The following is a 16545-nucleotide window of genomic DNA, read 5'->3' on the forward strand; positions in this document are numbered from 1 at the left end:
CAGCTGTGTCCCCAAACTGATAGCAAAATATTCCAAAACAAACACCAAAATGTTCCCAAACATACACCCATAAGTACCAAAACGTCACCAAATGGAACTGTAAGGGCTCAGAGGGGCTAGGAGGGGGTCCCAAAGAGGGACATAAGGGCTCAAAGCCTTTTTTCAGGTCCTTCAGGGGGTCTGTAGGATCCCAAAGGGAGTAGATGTGGGTCCCAAAGGGCATGTTGGGGCTCACAGGGCACATATGGGGTCCTGAACAGGGCTGTAACGTCTCACAGGGTGGATTTGGGGGTGTCCCAAATGAGCATCTGTGGGCACACAAGGGGTGTAAGGGGACCTGTAGGGGGTATAGTGGGTCCTGGAAGGGGATATAAGGGGTCACCGGTGGTATTTTGGCTCCCAGAGGGGGTGGGTACATGGCATCCCAAAGCGGGTATAAAAGATCCCAGGTCAGATTTTGGTTCCATAAGAGGGAATAAAGCATTCCTAATGGAGAGACAGGGGCTCTCAGAGGGTCTGTGGTGTCCCGCAGGGGGTCTACAGGGTCCCTAAAGGGGACGTAAGGGCTCAGAGTGGCTATACGGGGGTCCCAAAGAGGGATATAAGGGCTCAGATGGGTCATTTGGGGTCCCACAGAGGGATATTAATAGGCCCAGAGGGGCCACATTCCATGAGAGGGTGAGGGGAGTGAGAGAGACCACATAGTCCATTCCTGACTGGGGCTGAACCAGGACAGGCAGGGAGGAGAACTGCGAAAGAAGAGAACGCAAAACTCGGGGGGTCCAATTAAAAAAAAAACAAAACCAAAAAAAAACCCCACACATTAACAGAGCAACAGATGTGCAAAACAAGCAAATTAAGAACAGAAAACACTTCACCACATCATTTAAAATACTCACAGTGAACCATGGTGCCAAAATTCCTCCCAAGAAGCAGCAAAATCCCCTCTCCCCTCCTCTCTTTAAATGCTGGACATGATCTCTCCTGGGAAAGAAATGAACCAACTGGAGAAAAATTCCCCACCTGTGAGGTAATTAGTGACCGGTCCCAGCTGTGGGGTAATTACCAACTGGCTAATGCGACTGGATTTGGCTATGGGGGCTCCGGGGGGCTATTTGGGGTCCCGCAGGGGCATACAAGGGCTCTGAGGGGCTATTTGGGGTCCCGCAAGGGGATGCAAGGGCTCAGGAGAGCTGTTTGTGGTCCCGCAGGGGGATACGAGGGCTCTGAGGCGTTATTTGGTGTGCCGCAGGGGGACATGACAGCTCCGAGGGGCTATTTCGGGTCCCACAGGAGGAAACGAGGGCTCAGAGGGGTTATTTTGGATGCCGCAGGGTGATTAAGAACAGAAATCGCTCCAGCACATCGTTTATAATACTCAGAGAAAATCGTGGTGCCCAGAGTCGTCCCGAGGAGCAGCCTAACCCTCACCCTAATGACTCTAAACACTAACCCTAAACCCTAGCGGCCCCTAACCCTAACGCTTACCCTAACCCTAACCCTAAAGCGAACACTAACCCTAAACCTAACACTAAACCCTAACCCTTACCCTAAACCCTAATCCTAACACTAACTCTAACCTAACCCTAAACCCTTCACCCCCTAACCCTAACCCTAAACCCCCTAACCCTGACGGCTAACCCTTTATTTTAATGTGTTGGAATTCATTTATATTACTTAAAGTCACCTAAAAGATTGTTTTTGTAGTTGTAGAGGCAGTTCCTGTATCTATTTATGTTGTTCGATTTCTAATATATTGATTTCGGTGTTTTTTCGGTGTATTTAGGGTTATTTTAGGTGTTTTTAGGGTTATATTCGGTTTCGGTGGCGTACTTCCGGATCATAGAGTTGGTCGGAGGACTTCGGTATGATAGAGTTCTGTGGAGGACTTCCGTACCATAGAGTACAGTACAGTGCCGGCTAGACAGTCAGTTCCGTAACATAGAGTTGAACTTCCTGTTTTTCTCCATGGTTCGGAAGTGTCTCTCTAGCCGGCACTGCACTGTACTCTATGGTACGGAAGTCCTCCTGCTGCCTTCGAACTTTTTTATTTTTTTCAATGTCGCTAGCTTTTTTTTAACCCTTTGAGTGCCGTACAATTTTTAATGCGTTTCGGTTTTTTGTGTATTTTGTGTGGTATGTGTGTTGATGTTGTGTTTTGTTTTTTTCTTTATGTGTTTTGTGGTTATTATTTTTAGGGGTTTTTTTGTTTGTTTTTTATTTTTTTTAAGTGGTTAATTGGTTTTTTTTATGCCTGTTCATTTTCTTTAGTGTTTTTTTTACTGTGTGTTTGTTGTTTATGTGGAGAAGTGTGTGTGCATGGGGAAAAAAAAGCTACTTTGCATAGTTAATTGATCAATTAGCATATTTTAATAACAGTTAGGATTAATTATGTGGTTAATTAGCATCCAGATGGGGAGCAATATGGGGTTAACAATCTCCCTCCCCCCTGGAGATTGTTTTGGTTCCTGATTGCTCTCCACGTGGATGCTAATTAGTGGGTGGGGCTATGTTTATGTAGAGGGGAAAACAAAAAAAGGAAAAATTAAAAAATTAAAGTCTGGTGCAGCAGTAGGAATCCTCATGCTCCCTAGGAGTAAAAAAATTATTTTAATAAACTTTTTTTCATTTTAGATTTTCAAATTAAATTTTTAAAATTTAGAATTTTAAATTCTAAAATTATTTCTAAATTTAATTTTAGAATTAAAAATTTAAATTTTAGATTTAAAAAATTGCTGCTTTTTAAAAAAATTTACTTCCAGGGAGCGTACCCCTTCCTACTGCTGCTTTTACAACCTTAATTTTAAATGCACAGACACATTTAAAAAAAACCACACAAGACCCAAAAAAAACCCCACCACACCAAGAAAAAAAAAAAAAAAAACCTGACACGTTTTATTTCCACTTTGTTGCAATAATCATTTTTAATGCACTGCTTCTCTCTTTGTCGCATTCCTCAATACAGGTGAGAGCTCCCTCCGGGAGTGATTTCAGCAGCATCATCAGCTTGCTGAGTACCTCGGGTAATTTCACCTCGTGACCTAGAGACTAAAGACAAAATACGATCAGGCGTTGTCTCCGTAACTACCAACGCGTTTCCTGGTGACTATACTCTTGCTAACATCTCACTAACTCACAGCAGCCCTTACGTTACAGCAGCACTCGCAATTTCTTTAGGATGTCAGTATATCTGAGTGCTTTTAAACTGGAACTGGAAAAACAAACAAACAAACAACAACAAAAAAAGCTCCAGCACCCCACTGCATCACCATAAAAGCCACTTATCCTCCTGCTGTCTTCCAACCTGTCACCAGCCTGATTTCTTTCTAAGCGTTAACAAGTCTCCTTCCCTTACCTCCCTTCAGTACGAGAGCTCTTTGTCGGCAGCTTTTCTTTTCCCTTCCTCATAACGGCTATCTTAATCCCTGGGGAGGTTAAGACAAGACACGCGCTTTGCTCTGTGTGCTCCTCAGCAGTCTCAATTATTACAACAGCTCTGATTACGACAAAAGGAGCACCAGTCCTCTCCATACCTATTTTAATCAAGCACTAACTCGAAACAAATTTCCAAAAGCGGTGTTTGACTGCACATTTCTACCATGTACTCTGACTACCCTGATGAAAACCTGTTAGCCTCTACGTACTAGGTAACTTTTGGGGTGGGGGGCTGAGGGGGCAGTGGGGGGCCGGGGGGGGGTGGGAGGCTGAGGGGGTAGTGGGGGGGCCGAGGAGGGTAGTGGGGGGGCCGAGGAGGGGTGTGAGGCTGAGTGGGGTAGTGGGGGGCTGAGGAGGGGTGAGAGGATGAGGGGGGTAGTGGGGGGCTGAGGAGGGGTGGGAAGTTGAGAGGTAGTGGGGGGGCCCAGGAGGGGTGGGGGGCCGAGGGGGTAGTGAGAGGCCGAGCTGGGCAGTGGGAGGCTGAAGGGGTAGTGGGGGGCCGAGATGGGGAGTGAGGCTGGGTGGGGTGGGAGGCCGAGGGGCTCCTCACTGGTCCTTGGCATCCCGTCTATAGGCCCATAGACACTGAGGCTCTGTGCTTCCCTGGATGACTAGCACTCTGATGTTTACCACCAACTCGGCCAAGTCGCTGAGACAAAATACGGAAGGCCTCCAAACGATGAACATCGGACGATTGCTCCCACACCCAAAGTGCCAGCGCTGAAAGCTCTTGCTGCTCCTCACCGTCACCTGCCAGCACATCTACAGCACCACAGACATCGGGGCTCCGGGCTTTCCCTGACCAACAGGGCTTCGACATTTACCACCAGCTGCACCTGGGCGCCCACTGAAATAAAACCCCGAAAAATCACAAACGTCGGACGATTGCTCCCACACCGAAAGTGCCAGCCAGTCAAGCTCTTGCTGCTACTCACCTCCCATTCCCAGCACATCTACAGCACCACAGACATCGGGGCTCCGGGCTTTCCTGGGCACATCACCCTCGCCAGGCCCCAGTGACTGCTCACAGCAGATAAGGAAGAGTCGGAGCTACTCAACAACCTTTTTGCCTCCGTCTCCGCTGGTAGCCCCTCTTCCCGTGCGTCTCAAGTGGAGGGACCACAAGACGCAGGCTGGGGAGCGATGTCCCTGCCACTGTGAGAGAAGATCAGGTTTGTGACCACCTGAGCAACCTGAATGGCCAGAAGTCTATGGGACCTGGCGAGATGCATCCCAGAGTCCTCAGGGAATTGGCTGATGGAGTTGCCGAGCCACTCTCCGTGATCTTGGAAAAGTTGCGGCAGCCGGGTGAAGTCCCTGCTGACTGGAAACAGGCAAACGCTGCACCCATTTTTAAAAAGGGTGAAAAGGAGGATCCTGGGAGCTACCGGCCGGTCAGCCTCACCTCTGTGCCTGGGAAGAGCATGGAACAGATCCTCCTGGAAGCTCTGCTGAGGCTTGCGGAAGACGGGGAGGTGGTCAGAGACAGCCAGCGTGGCTTCACCAAGGGCAAGTCCTGCCTGGCCCACCCAGGGCCCTTCTCTGGTGGAGTGACTACACCAGCGGACAAGGGCAGAGCTACGGACGCCATCTGCCTGCGCTTCTGTAAGGCCCTGGCCGCAGTCCCCCACGACGTCCTTCTCTCTCAGCTGGGGAGATGAGGACTCGATGGGTGGGCTGTTTGGCGGATGAGGAATTGGTTGGGTATCAAGAGGGTGGTGGCTCCCAGTAGAAGGAAGATGTGGACGTGGATCTGTTGCATCGAGTCCAGAGGAGGCCACGAAGATGATCAGAGGGCCGGAGCACCTCTCCCGTGAAAAAAGGCTGAGAGCGCTGGGGCTGCTCAGCCTGGAGAAGGCTTCTGGGAGCCTTACTGGGGCCTTTCAATACCCAAAGGGGGCCAACAAGAGATGGGGGCAAACTTTTTATCAGGGCCTGTAGCAACAGGACGAGGGCTAATGGTGCTAAACTAGAACAGGGTAGGCTTAGATGAGATAGAAGGAAGACATTTCTTGTGATGAGGGTGGTGAGGCACTGGAACAGGTTGCCCAGAAGTGGTGGATCCCCATCTCTGGAAACGCTCCAGGCCAGGCTGGACAGGGCTCTGAGCGACCCGGTGTCCCTGCTCACCACAGAGAGGTTGGACTAGACAGCTATTAAAGGTCTCTTTCAACCCAAACCATTCCGGGATCCTTTGAAGCGCCCTCGCACACCCTGCACCTCAGGCTCCCACGTGCCCAGTGCCAGCACCGAAAGCTCTTGCTGCTCACCGGCGCATCTACAGGCACACAGACACGGGGGCTCTGTTCTTCTGGACAACCAGCACTCTCCCACCAACCGGGCCGAGCTCCAGAACCAACCACACCCCGCAGTACGAGGGGCACACAGGGCAGCACAGCTTGCGTTTCAGGCAGGGGTGCTGCTGCAGGTGCGAGATCCAGCCTTGCTCCAGATCCTCCCCCACCCAGGGAGCTGTCATCACCCTGGGGCTGAGCACCCTCAGACGGGGAGCACTGCCCACCTCCCTGCACTGGGACCGCTCCAAAGTGGGAGCGCTGGCATTCTACCAGGCCTGGACTCTCCCTTACTCCACCTGTTCACTCTGGACCCTACTGAGGACCTGCTGGGATCTGCAGGGCCCCCCCCCACCCCCCACCCACTAAGGGGGAGAGGAGGGGACCACTGTGGTTTAACTCGTTTTATTTAGACTCGTAAAGGTAACTCTGCGGCCCGGCTGGACCGTGCACATGGGGCTGAGACCCCGTAGAAACGCAGGAGCAAGTCAGGAGCGGGGCATGACAGGGTGAGCTGCAGCAGGGTGCGGCGCCTGGGCTGCCCGAGGAATGGTCAGTTTAAGAGGAGGGGTTTATGACAGCTGCCCGCAGTCAGTGATGGTGATCTTCTTGCTCGTTTTGCCATCTTTGGAACCGCAGCGCTCCATGGCCTCCACCACGTTCATTCCCTCCTTGACACGGCCAAAGACGACATGTTTGCCATCCAACCTGCAGGAGAAGCAGCCGTCACCTGCTATCTGGCACTTGTCCCCACGTGGGGACCTCAGGTGTCACCTCCCCGCTGGGCGGGTGCTGGGGCTCCCCTGAACTCGTTCTCCCCTCACTCACCACTCAGTCTTGGCAGTGCAGATGAAGAACTGGGAGCCATTTGTGTTGGGGCCCGCGTTGGCCATGGACAGGATGCCAGGGCCCGTGTGCTTCAGGATGAAGTTCTCATCAGGGAACTTCTCCCCATAGATGGATTTGCCGCCAGTGCCATTGTGGCGCGTGAAGTCACCGCCCTGAGAAGAAGCGGCATTCCCAGGTGAGGGGCACGGGAGAACACTCTCAAATCAGGCACAGCAGCCCTGCGGAGGCTATAGGCAAGAGACAGAGCCGCCTTCCGACCCTGCATCTGCCAGCGCCCAACTCCCGACACCCACACAGGCACTAGATATCCTCACCCACCCACCTCCCTGCTGTATCAGGAGTGCCACTCACCTGGCACATGAACCCAGGAATGATTCTGTGGAAGCAGGATCCCTTGTAACCGAATCCCTTCTCGCCAGTGCTCAGGGCACGGAAGTTTTCTACAAGGGAAGAACAAAACCACTGTGAATGGCTCATTTTGGCCAGGGTGAGAGCATCAGGGTTTGCCAACGCACTCTTTACCAACCTGCTGTCTTGGGGACCTTGTCTGCAAACAGCTGCAAAGAGAGGAGAGGCTGTTAAGTCAGGTTAGGGTGAAGACCAGTCACACCCCCAGCCTAGGAGGATTCCCCCACTTGCCAGTCAGAGCTCATCTGGAAACCCTGAACCAACAGGCATTGTAACGAGCTGAAATACGTCGCATGCCTCACCAGCGAGGCAGAATGCGCATTCATTCCACTGGCTGGGATGAAATTAAAAAAAAAAACCCTATTTGACTGGTGGAGCCTTCCCAGGCAGAGCATACACCACCTCCAAGTCACTCCGGGAACGATATCGGGCAGCCAGCAGCCACCTGCCCGGCGGGGGAGGGCTGCCGGCCGGCTCTGCGGCAGCGATGCCCGGAGCGCCATGCCTGCCGTGCCGGAGATGCTCCGCGCTCCCGGGACCGCCCGCTTCGCGGGGCGCCAAACGCCTGGACTCCGCGGTGACAATCCCGCGGCGATCGGGTTTCCTCCGCTCTCGCTCCCCGCCGGCGTCCCGAGAACCGGGAGCATCTCCCGGGACCGGAGATGGGAGTGGGGCGGGTGGGGCACGAGCCGCTCGGATGCACCGGGCGGCTCCCGGGTGCCGATGCCGCCCGCTCCGGGGTGGGGTGGGGTGGCGGGGGGGGTTGGGACAAAATGGCGGCGCAGCTGCCGCGGCCCCAATCTCGCAGCAAAGGAACCTGGTGGGGGCTGCGCTGGGTCCTTTGTTCCTTCCTCGTCAGGGCGCCGACACCCCCCCATTCCCCATCTTCGTCCTCATCCTCCCCGCCCCCCCGCCCCCCGCCCCCATCCCGAGCGCGGGAACCGCAGCCACGTGGAGGTGGCGCGAGACCCCCGCCGCCCCCTGCCGCGCAGGCGCGGAGCCCCCCTCCTCGCCCAGACGGCCCCAGCGAGAAAATGGCGGCGGCTCCACCGCCCCCCTCCCCCTCCAGCCCAGACCCCCCCCGCCTCCCCGCCCAGCCCTCCCCCTCCTCAGCGCCGCCGCTTCTCTCCCTCTCCCCGACCTCGAAGGTGACGCGGCCCAGAGGCTCGCCGTTGGCGGCGATGTCGAAAAACACGGTCGGGTTCGCCATGGCGGGGCGGGAGCAAGGGGCGAGAACAACTGCTCGATGCGACGGGCGCGGCGCAGCGGAAGGACAGAGGCCCCCCGCCTCCGCTTATATAGAGCCGGGAGGGCCCGCCTCCCTCGCGGAGCCGACCAACGGCCGCTGGTGCTGTGGCTGAGCGGCGGGGAGAACGGCCAATCGGCGGAGCTGCTTTTGAAAACGGGGGGGGGGAACCGGGGGCGGCGGTCGCGCGGGTCTGGCGGCCTGGCAGGGCGGGGCGCGCATGCGCGATGCATGCCGAGGGGGTGTGGGGGGGGATGGATGGGGCACGGCGGTGCTGGTGGGGGGCGGGAGGGGGGGGCTTGAAAACATGGGGCGGAAAGGGGCTGGAGGGTGGGGAAGGTGTGGAGCTGGCCCTTAGGGGATGTGGGGCAGGGCGGGAGGGCCCGTATCGGAGCACATGCGGCCGAGAGCTGCGGCCTGCTTGGGGGCTCCCTACTCCGGGTGATGGGGCGGCCGGGCCCCGCCGTGGGTCCAGCCGGGCCCCGCTCCCGCCCTGGAGAAGCCCCGGAGTTCACCCGCTCCCCACCCCTCAGCCCCGGGCAAGGCCGCGCTGCTCCGCGCCTGCCCTGCCCGGCGTTAATGATTGATGGCCGCGGGCATGCTTCACTGTCTCGCCGGGCTGCAGCAGCCCTGGGAGGGGGCAGGATCCGTCCAGCACCCACCTGGGACCCCATTTGCTGCGGAGGGGGGGGGGGGGGATGCGAGGCAGTCCCGCAAGCGAGGTGACAAAGGATGGAAGGAGACGCAGCCTGCCTAGCAATGCGCGAGCCCCGCCGAAAAAAAATCCTTTAATAGCCAGTGATACAGAGACGGTACTGGGAGCTCGACGGCAGGCTGGGGGGGGGGGGCTGTGGGGCAGTTAGGGAGCTAAGCCCCACACCCCGCACCCCCCTGCTCCCCTACCCAGGTGCATATGTTACAAGGGGAAGCAGCGTATGCACATTTATACAGGGGGCACAGGCCAGCCCCGCAGCGACGCACTTGCCTTTAAATAGGGGGGGGGGGTGTCGGGGGGTCTCGGGCAGGAGGGGGCAGTAGTGTTTCTACACTATGTACAGCCTTGTGCTTCTAGGGGTGCTGAGCCCATCCCTCTGGAGGTCCCAGGGGAAGCCCCCCTTGTTGGCTCTCTGGTGGGGAGGAGCACGCCAGCACTGTGTCCGTCCCCCCCCCCCCCGGCCCCGTGGTGGGCTGGGGGAGTGAGGATGGCTCAGTTGTTCTCGAAGAGGGAGAGGAGGTCGTCGTTGCTGCTGCTGGGGAGGTCGGGGGGGCCCAGGTAGGAGAGCAGCTCATCGGGGTTCGTCAGCTCGGGCAGCAGCTGGGGGCGGCAGCGTGTCACCACCGGCCCCCCCGCCCCCCCCCGCCCCCCTCTCGGCTCCCAGCTCCTCCCCACCCACCCTGCAGCAGGCGGGGTCCCAAATGGGCAGCGGGACCCCCAGCCGCCCTCCATCCCTGTACTCACGTCAAGGGTAGGCTCTGACCCCTCGCCCGTCCCAGCCATAGCGGGGGGGAAGGTGAGGTCAGTGGCATGTGCCGGGACGGGGGGTCCCAGGGGGGGCCGTGCCAGCGTGTTCCGGTGATGCAGCGGCTGCGCCGGTTGGCTGCCGGGGGGGGCGTTGTGCAGCCCCGGTTGCACCGAAGGGTGGGACGGCTCCATTCGCCCCAGCAGGGGCAGCTGCCAGGGGGAGAACGCAGCGGTGAGACCCTCCCTCCTCTAAGACCCCCGCCCTGGTCCCCCCACGGGACCCCTACCCGCAGCCCAGCTGACCTGTGCAGAGAGAGGGGGCGCAGGGGGCTTCTCGGGGGCCAGGAGGCTGCCAGGGATGTCGGACTGGTAGGAGATGGGGGGGGGTCCTGGTGCAAAGTCGCTCAGCGTTGGCGTGCCAGGGGCACCGGGAGCGGGGAACGGCTCTGGGAAGCCCCCGGGTCCTGGAAAGCTAGAACCTGTGGGAGGAGAGGAGGCGATTGGGACACACGTACGCAGACAGAGCCCATCCCCACAGATCCCCCCATACCCGGGGCACCGTAGTCGGTGGTGGCACTCGCCGGCGGTGGCGGCAGCACCGGGAAGGGCGCAGAGCCAGGCCCCAGGGCTGCGATCATCTCCATGATATTGGGCAGCACCATGTGCGTGGGGCTGAGGGTCCGGCACCGCTTCAGCGCCGGCCCCTCTGGCTCTTCCTTGACGTGGACGTCAGGTTTGACCGGGACAGGTTTCCAGCTGCAGGTCGGGTCGATGGTGATCTCCTCGTGCTCCGAGCTGGGGGCAGCAAGATGGTGGACCGGGGAGCTCAGGTTGCAGGGGGAGGTCAGCTGCCCAGCCCCGTAGGGACAGTGCCAGCCACAGACATGGACAGACAGAGCAGGGGACGCTTACTTCTGGATGTAGATCAGGATGCCCAGCATATACTGGTCCACCTCCAGCCCCTCCAGCAGCGCTGTCTTACTGCAGGCAGGGAGAGGCAGGGTGAGAGCAGGGAACCCCCCCCGCCAAGGGCAGGGAAACAGGGGTACAGTCCTGCTGGACCCCCACTCACTTGCAGACAGGACACCGCCATGTCCCCCTCTCACAGTTGAGCTGCAGGTAGGACTCCAGGTCAAAGCACTGTGGGGGGAGAGCAGCAGCTGAGCGGGGTTGGCGGTGTGGGGGAGGACACATGGTGGTGGGGGGACACTCTCCAGCCCCCTGCCACCGTTCCCTCTACCTGTATGTGCCGGCAGTCGTGGCCCCTGGCCGGGAGCTGAATCCTCCGGAAGGTGATGGGACACTTGAGGGACACCTTGATGGCCGTCTGCTCCACGCCATCTTCGCCGTTGGGCCCCGGGGTCCCCGGGATGGTCCCGCTACTGAAGTTGCGTTTGACTGGGGAGGGGGTTGAGGGGCACCGAGGGTCAGAACTGGGACGAGGGTGGCACCGTGGTGGCATCTGGGTGTGATGCCCCATCGCCCCCAGACCAGGGTGTCCCCCCTCCCTGTGCTGCAGTCCCCGTCCCCCAGGACCGAGCGGGCCAGAGGTGCCAGCAGCAGCGCTCACTTTTGGTGATGCAGTGCTCAGCGGGGAGCAGGCGCTTCTTGATGAGACCCTGCAGCACCGAGCGCACTGAGGGCCGGTGCACCAGCTGCAGGACAAAGAGGTGGGACTGCGGAGAGACAGGGAGGGGGGTTGAGCTGCGGCCGCAGCCATCCCCCTCGTCAACCCAGAACACTGGCAGTGACTCACGCAGCAGCAAGCGGTGACGGTGATCTGGATGGTGTTCCTGCCGGGCTGGCAGACGTGCTTCAGGTAGAGCGGTTTGTGGGAGGTCTTGTTGTCACCGCGCTCAATGGTGAGCGGCGTGGCGTTGACGCTCACTTGCACAGAGGCTGGCCAGTTGGTGTTCATCTGGCGGTCCTCGTGGTGGTAGCACTTGAACTGCAGCTCCAGGTCGGGCCTGGTGGGGCAGGCAGGGCTGTGGGCAGGGGTACGGGCAGGGGGTGTGCCTGCACGCAGAGCGTTGCGCCGAGCACCACTGCACCGTACAGCGCCGTGCCGCGCCAAGCTGTGCCACGCAGCGCTGTGACGCGCTCTGCTGCGTACCGCCACACTGCACAGCACTGTGCCGTGCTAAGCCACGCCACGTACCGCCACGCCATGCAGCACCGCACCCTGCCAAATCATGCAGCGTACCACCACGCGTACAGCACCGTGCCAAGCTGTGCTGTGTACCGCTGCGCCATGCAGCACTGTGACGCGCTGTGCCGGGTACCACTGCACAGCACTGTGCCGCACCGCGCCGCACAGCACCGTGCCCTTGAAGGTCCCTCCCAACCCTTGCCACTCTGATTCTGTGTCCTGCTGCGCCACCACGCATGCAGCACTGCGCCCTACCGAGCCACGCCACAGACAGCTCTGCATACAGCACTGTGCTAAGCCGTGCGCTGTGCCACCACGCAGACAGCACCGTGCTGTGCCAAGGCACACTGGGCACCGCTGCACCACACAGCCCCGTGCCGCACTGAACCGCGCTGCGTGCCGCTACACCGAGCCACACTGCGCACCACGGCACAACACAGCACCGTGCCGAGCCACGCCGTGCCGCGCGGTACCACGTGGCGACAAGCCGTGCCGCACAGCACCATGCCAAGCAGCACTGTCTGAAATCGCACAGCACGCCACTGCGCTGCACCACGCTCTGCCATGCGGTGCGTCCCCCCCCGCCCCCCACCTCATCATCAGGGTCTTGTAGACGGAGTCACGCAGCTGGAAGACGTGGTTGCTGACGGCCAGGTTGTGCTGCAGGCGGAAGGGCTCCAGCACCACGCCGTCTCGCACCGGGAAGGTCAGGCGCAGCTCCTCCCCGGGGGCCGGCCCTGCCGGGGACGTCGTCGGCAGGGACCCCCAGTGCCCCCCACGAGGAGGCCACCCCGCAGCGAGCCCCGCCCCCAAAGGCCCCGCCCCGTCCTGCTCCAGGAAGCCCCGCCCACCAAAGCCCCGCCTCCTGGCCAAGGCCCCGCCCGTTGAGGCCTCACCCTTTCACAAGCCCCACCCGCTAGCCATAGCCCCGCCCCTTCACCCCCTCACACGGCCCCAAGGCACCCTGTCATTGGGCAGCGTCTGCCATGTCCCCTCACAACCCTGGCAGTGACCACGCCCCCTGCACTGAAGCCCCTCCTTTCCCCCCAAAACTTCTCCTCACAGCACCCTGCCTTTAAAGAGGTCATGGCCCCCTGGGTGCCAGCAGCGGAGCCCACTGGAGGGGGTGTCTCTGCCCTACGACCCCTGCCCAGCAGCCTGCTCACCCCCTGCGGGGGCACCTACCCGAGGGGGACGGGTGCAGGGAGGTGACGCTGGGCTTCACGTCCGGCAGGAAGGGCGACTTGACGTCCTGACCCGGCGACGTGTAGGGAGGGATGCCGCCGCCTGGCGTCACGGGCGGCGTGGGGTTCCCAGCCAGCGGTGAGCTGGGGTACCCCGGCAGCGCCCGGCCTGGCTGCAGAGGCACCGTGCATGCTCAGCGCCCGGCTAGGCTGGCATTGCCCCACCTCAACCCTGCCCAGCGCCACGACTCACCCCATTGACCGCCGCCTGGCTGTAGGTGCCGAAGCTGGCGCTCTGCCCGTTGAACTGGTCAGCCGGCTGCGGGAGGAGGAAGGCCCCGGGGGGGCTGGCACCAGGGGATGGGTGGACACCCAACCCTCTGCCCCCTTCCCGCGGCCCCCCCTCTGGTACCTTGTAATAGGGTCCAGCGTTGCCTGAGGCGGAGAGGTACTGGCCCATGCCCTGCTGCAGCCTGTGGCCGGGGTAGGAGGGGGACGGCGCGGAGGGCTGGGGGGTGCTGGGGGCATACTGAGCACCGGCCACAGCGTACTGCCCGCTCTGGAGGTACTGCTGAGCTGGGTATCCCTGCAGGGCCGGGGGGGCGGTCAGCGCTGGCGGCAGTGGAGGGGGACGGCGCCAGCGTGCCGCGGTGCTGCCGGCACGAATGCTCACCTCGTTGGAGTATGCTCGCTTGAGGCTCTGGCGAGGGAGCTGCTGGCTCGACGAGGAGCTGGGGTAGGCGTGCTGGGGCACACGCTGCCCCCCACCGTACAGGGGACCAGTGCTGGGTGCCCGCGCGGGGCTCATGCTCATGGAGGTGACGCTGGAAGGAGCCATGATGCTGGCCATACCTGCCGCGGTCATGGCGGCAGGGCCGCGGGGTCCGGTGTGGTGCCCAAACTGGCTGCTGAAGGGCTGCCCCGCGCCCATCTGCAGGGGAGAAGAGGGGGTGTCACAGCAGGGCAGGGGCAGCTGTCAGCTCCCTGGTTTTGCCACGGCTGGGCTCTTACCGCGCCGTACTGGCTCAGCTCCTGGCTCTGCTTCTCCTGTAGCGCTGCCACTGTCGCCGTCGCTGTCGCTGTGGCCGTGGCCGCGGCAGCAGCCACAGCAGCGGCAGCGGCCGCCTGGGTGAAGTCGGCAGGAGGTCGGCTGGCGTGTGAGGGGAGCCCCATCCCGCTGGGGCCGCCGGGGCTGCCAGCATAGCTGGAGGACAGACAGGGGAGGAAGGGGTGGGCGGCAGCCCCGTGCGTGGCAGGACAGGGGGCACAGGGCTGGCCTTACCTGGCGGTGAAGCCCGGCCCGCCGGGGTAGGTGCTGCGGCCGTAGACACCGGGCTGCACGTAGCCCTTCCCAGGCGTCCCCTCCGCAAACGGCTGCTGCGGCAGGAACGGCGGTGAACTCATCCCCGAGCCAGTGCTGGCCATGCTGGGCAGCAGCGGGGTGCTGGAACCGCTCCCCCCAGGGCCCATGGGGCTGCCAAAAACCTGCGGGGGGTGCAGGGTGGGGGTGCAGGGTGAGGCAGAGGACAGCTGTGCGAGTAGGCGGGGGGGTTCCCCAGGGCGGGGGCCGAGGATGCTGGGGGTACCTGGCTCTGGGAGGGGTTGCTGACACCCCAGACTGTGGTTACTACGGAGAGGGATCCCGCCGGCTGATTGGTGCTTGGTTGCCAAGGAACAGCCTCGTATGCAAATGAACCATCACTAAAAAGACAAACAAATTAATTAACACGAAGGACAGAGGGACGAGAGGCTGGGGGGCGGTGGGGGCGCTCACCCGTGGGGGGTGGGGGGCAGGGAGGGTTTCATGGGGTTCATGAAGCTCCCGGGCGGGCGCAGGCTGGGTCCTCCAAAGCCGCAGCGGAAGCCGCGGGGCGGGAGCTGCGAGACGGCGGCGCCGGTGGCACCGGGGCTGCGGGAGGCAGAGGGTGAGGGAGGAGGCGGGGACCGGGGACCCCGGTAGGGCCCGGGCTCGGAGAGGCCCGGAGCCCTGCCCCGGCTCCGGAGCTCGGCTCCTGCCCGCGACCGGCCCCTGCGCTGACGCACCGCAGCTTCCCCCCCGCAAAAAATCCCCGCGAGCACAAACCGCCCCCCCCACGCTCGGGACCATGGGTGCCGTGAGCTGCTGCCCCCCCCCACCCGCATGCGGGTGGGGGGAACCGCGGGGACTTTCCGTGTCGAGACCTGGGGGTGGGGGGAGGTGACACACCGGACACATCGCCCCCCGCCCCCGCCGAGGCGTTCCCAGGCCGGGCCGCGGGGTCTCCCCGCCGCTTTGCGTTCCCTCCCTGGGGGCGGCGGGAAGTGGGGGGGGGGGGAGCAGCCGGGCCGGCCTGGGCCCCCCCCCGGGAGGTGGCAGCAGGCCCCGGGCCCCCCGCGCAGCGGTGCCAGCCCCCTCAACGCCCCCCTCCCCGGGCCCGGAGCCAGGGCGGGGACAGGCCCCGGGGCCCGCCCCGTTCCCATGGCAACCGCCCACCGTCGCCATTTCTAGCCCCGAGGGGTGGGGTGGGGGGAGCTGCGCGCCGGGACACGTCCGGTCCCGATCCCGGTCCCGGTCCCGGTCCCGCACTCACCGAGGCGAGTGGCCCAAAATGGCCCTGGCGGCGCCGGGTGCGCGCAGCTGCGCGGAAGCTGCGCGGGATTTTCAGCCCGCGCGCGGCCCCGGCGAGCGGGCAGGGGGGCGGGGCTGGAAACGGAGGCGGGGCCGCGGCGCGCGGGGACCGAACCGAACCCGACCGGACCGGACCGGGCCCAGCGCCCGCCGCCGCCGCGCACAATGGGGCCGCGAGCTCATCAGTATGCACGGCCCCGCCCCGCTAGGCGCGGGCAGCCGAGCGCCGAGCGCGCGAACAGCTCTGCGTAGTGGCGGGGGGGGCGGCGCGCGTGACAACTTCAGCGTGGCACCGTGTGTGCGTGTGCAGGGTGACGGGGCGTGACACGCGTGACACGCGCGGGTGACGGCAGGGGCAGGGCCGAGGCCTGCGCGTGTCTCTGACCCTGCGTGCGTGTGTGTGTGAGCGGGGTGGACGCGGGGCCGCGCACACGCGTGTGACAGCACACGCGTGTGCAAGCACCCGCGAGCGGGCGCGGAGCACACCCGGCCTGGCTCCTGGCACCCCACGTCCGAAGCAGGACCTGGGTGGCACCGGGAGCGGCCTACCCACGCAGCCAGGACCCCCACCGACGGGAGGACGTGGGGGCGGGAGGCCGTGGCAGGCAGAGGGGGACGGTGCTCCCCAGGGCCAGGCAGGTGCGTGGGGGCCTCTGGGGTGGGGGGACAGCAGCCCCAGCCCTGCCTGGGCCCCGCGGGAGCGGGGCAGCCACCTTGTCCCCCTCCCACAGGAGGCAAGCCCCACAGCAAACTGGGAGAACTGGGAGGGGGCTGGATCTGTTGCACTGGACGCCCCCAGAGAAGACCCCCGGGACCAGCCCCGCCACTGGGAGGGGGGCACGCCTCCGGCAACCCTTGCTGCTGCGGCAGCTGCACCAGTTCCGGTCCCCGGCGCAGGTCAGAAAAGGAC

The 16545-nt window shown here is 62.2% G+C and overlaps 2 protein-coding genes and 1 long non-coding RNA gene across 5 annotated transcripts; all 3 read right to left on the reverse strand.

Annotated features, from left to right (window-relative positions):
* Positions 1–2893: 2893 nt before the first annotated feature.
* LOC147597443 (uncharacterized) lies at positions 2894–4198 on the reverse strand. 2 transcript variants are annotated; one of them, XR_015261219.1, is made up of 2 exons: positions 4066–4198; positions 2894–3041 (listed from the first exon to the last, which is right to left on the reverse strand). It is a non-coding gene; the product is annotated as an uncharacterized LOC147597443 (long non-coding RNA). The 2 variants fall into 2 exon arrangements; XR_015261218.1 differs by lacking the exon at positions 4066–4198 and adding an exon at positions 3270–3681.
* A 1920-nt stretch (positions 4199–6118) lies between these two features.
* PPIA (peptidylprolyl isomerase A) lies at positions 6119–8281 on the reverse strand. Its single transcript, XM_086767983.1, has 5 exons — positions 8128–8281; positions 7105–7135; positions 6930–7018; positions 6558–6730; positions 6119–6437 (listed from the first exon to the last, which is right to left on the reverse strand). The coding sequence occupies exons 1-5, from the start codon at positions 8194–8196 to the stop codon at positions 6302–6304; spliced, it is 498 nt and encodes a 165-aa protein (XP_086624109.1). The 5' UTR covers positions 8197–8281; the 3' UTR covers positions 6119–6301.
* Positions 8282–9000: 719 nt separating this feature from the next.
* ZMIZ2 (zinc finger MIZ-type containing 2) lies at positions 9001–15738 on the reverse strand. Of its 2 annotated transcripts, XM_086767941.1 has the most exons (19): positions 15598–15738; positions 14802–14936; positions 14614–14728; positions 14310–14512; positions 14039–14231; positions 13701–13958; positions 13440–13613; positions 13281–13346; positions 13029–13200; positions 12436–12580; positions 11451–11661; positions 11265–11370; positions 10935–11092; positions 10767–10834; positions 10607–10675; positions 10245–10489; positions 9998–10173; positions 9692–9904; positions 9001–9547 (listed from the first exon to the last, which is right to left on the reverse strand). In XM_086767941.1, the coding sequence occupies exons 2-19, from the start codon at positions 14840–14842 to the stop codon at positions 9440–9442; spliced, it is 2721 nt and encodes a 906-aa protein (XP_086624067.1). In that variant the 5' UTR covers positions 14843–14936; positions 15598–15738; the 3' UTR covers positions 9001–9439. The 2 variants fall into 2 exon arrangements, with proteins under 2 accessions (XP_086624067.1, XP_086624068.1); XM_086767942.1 differs by lacking the exon at positions 14802–14936 and having other exon boundaries at positions 15598–15725.
* Positions 15739–16545: the final 807 nt, after the last annotated feature.

Source organism: Chlamydotis macqueenii, chromosome 27 (assembly GCF_036417535.1).
Source record: "Chlamydotis macqueenii isolate bChlMac1 chromosome 27, bChlMac1.mat, whole genome shotgun sequence".
Classification (NCBI taxonomy): Eukaryota; Metazoa; Chordata; class Aves; order Otidiformes; family Otididae; genus Chlamydotis; species Chlamydotis macqueenii.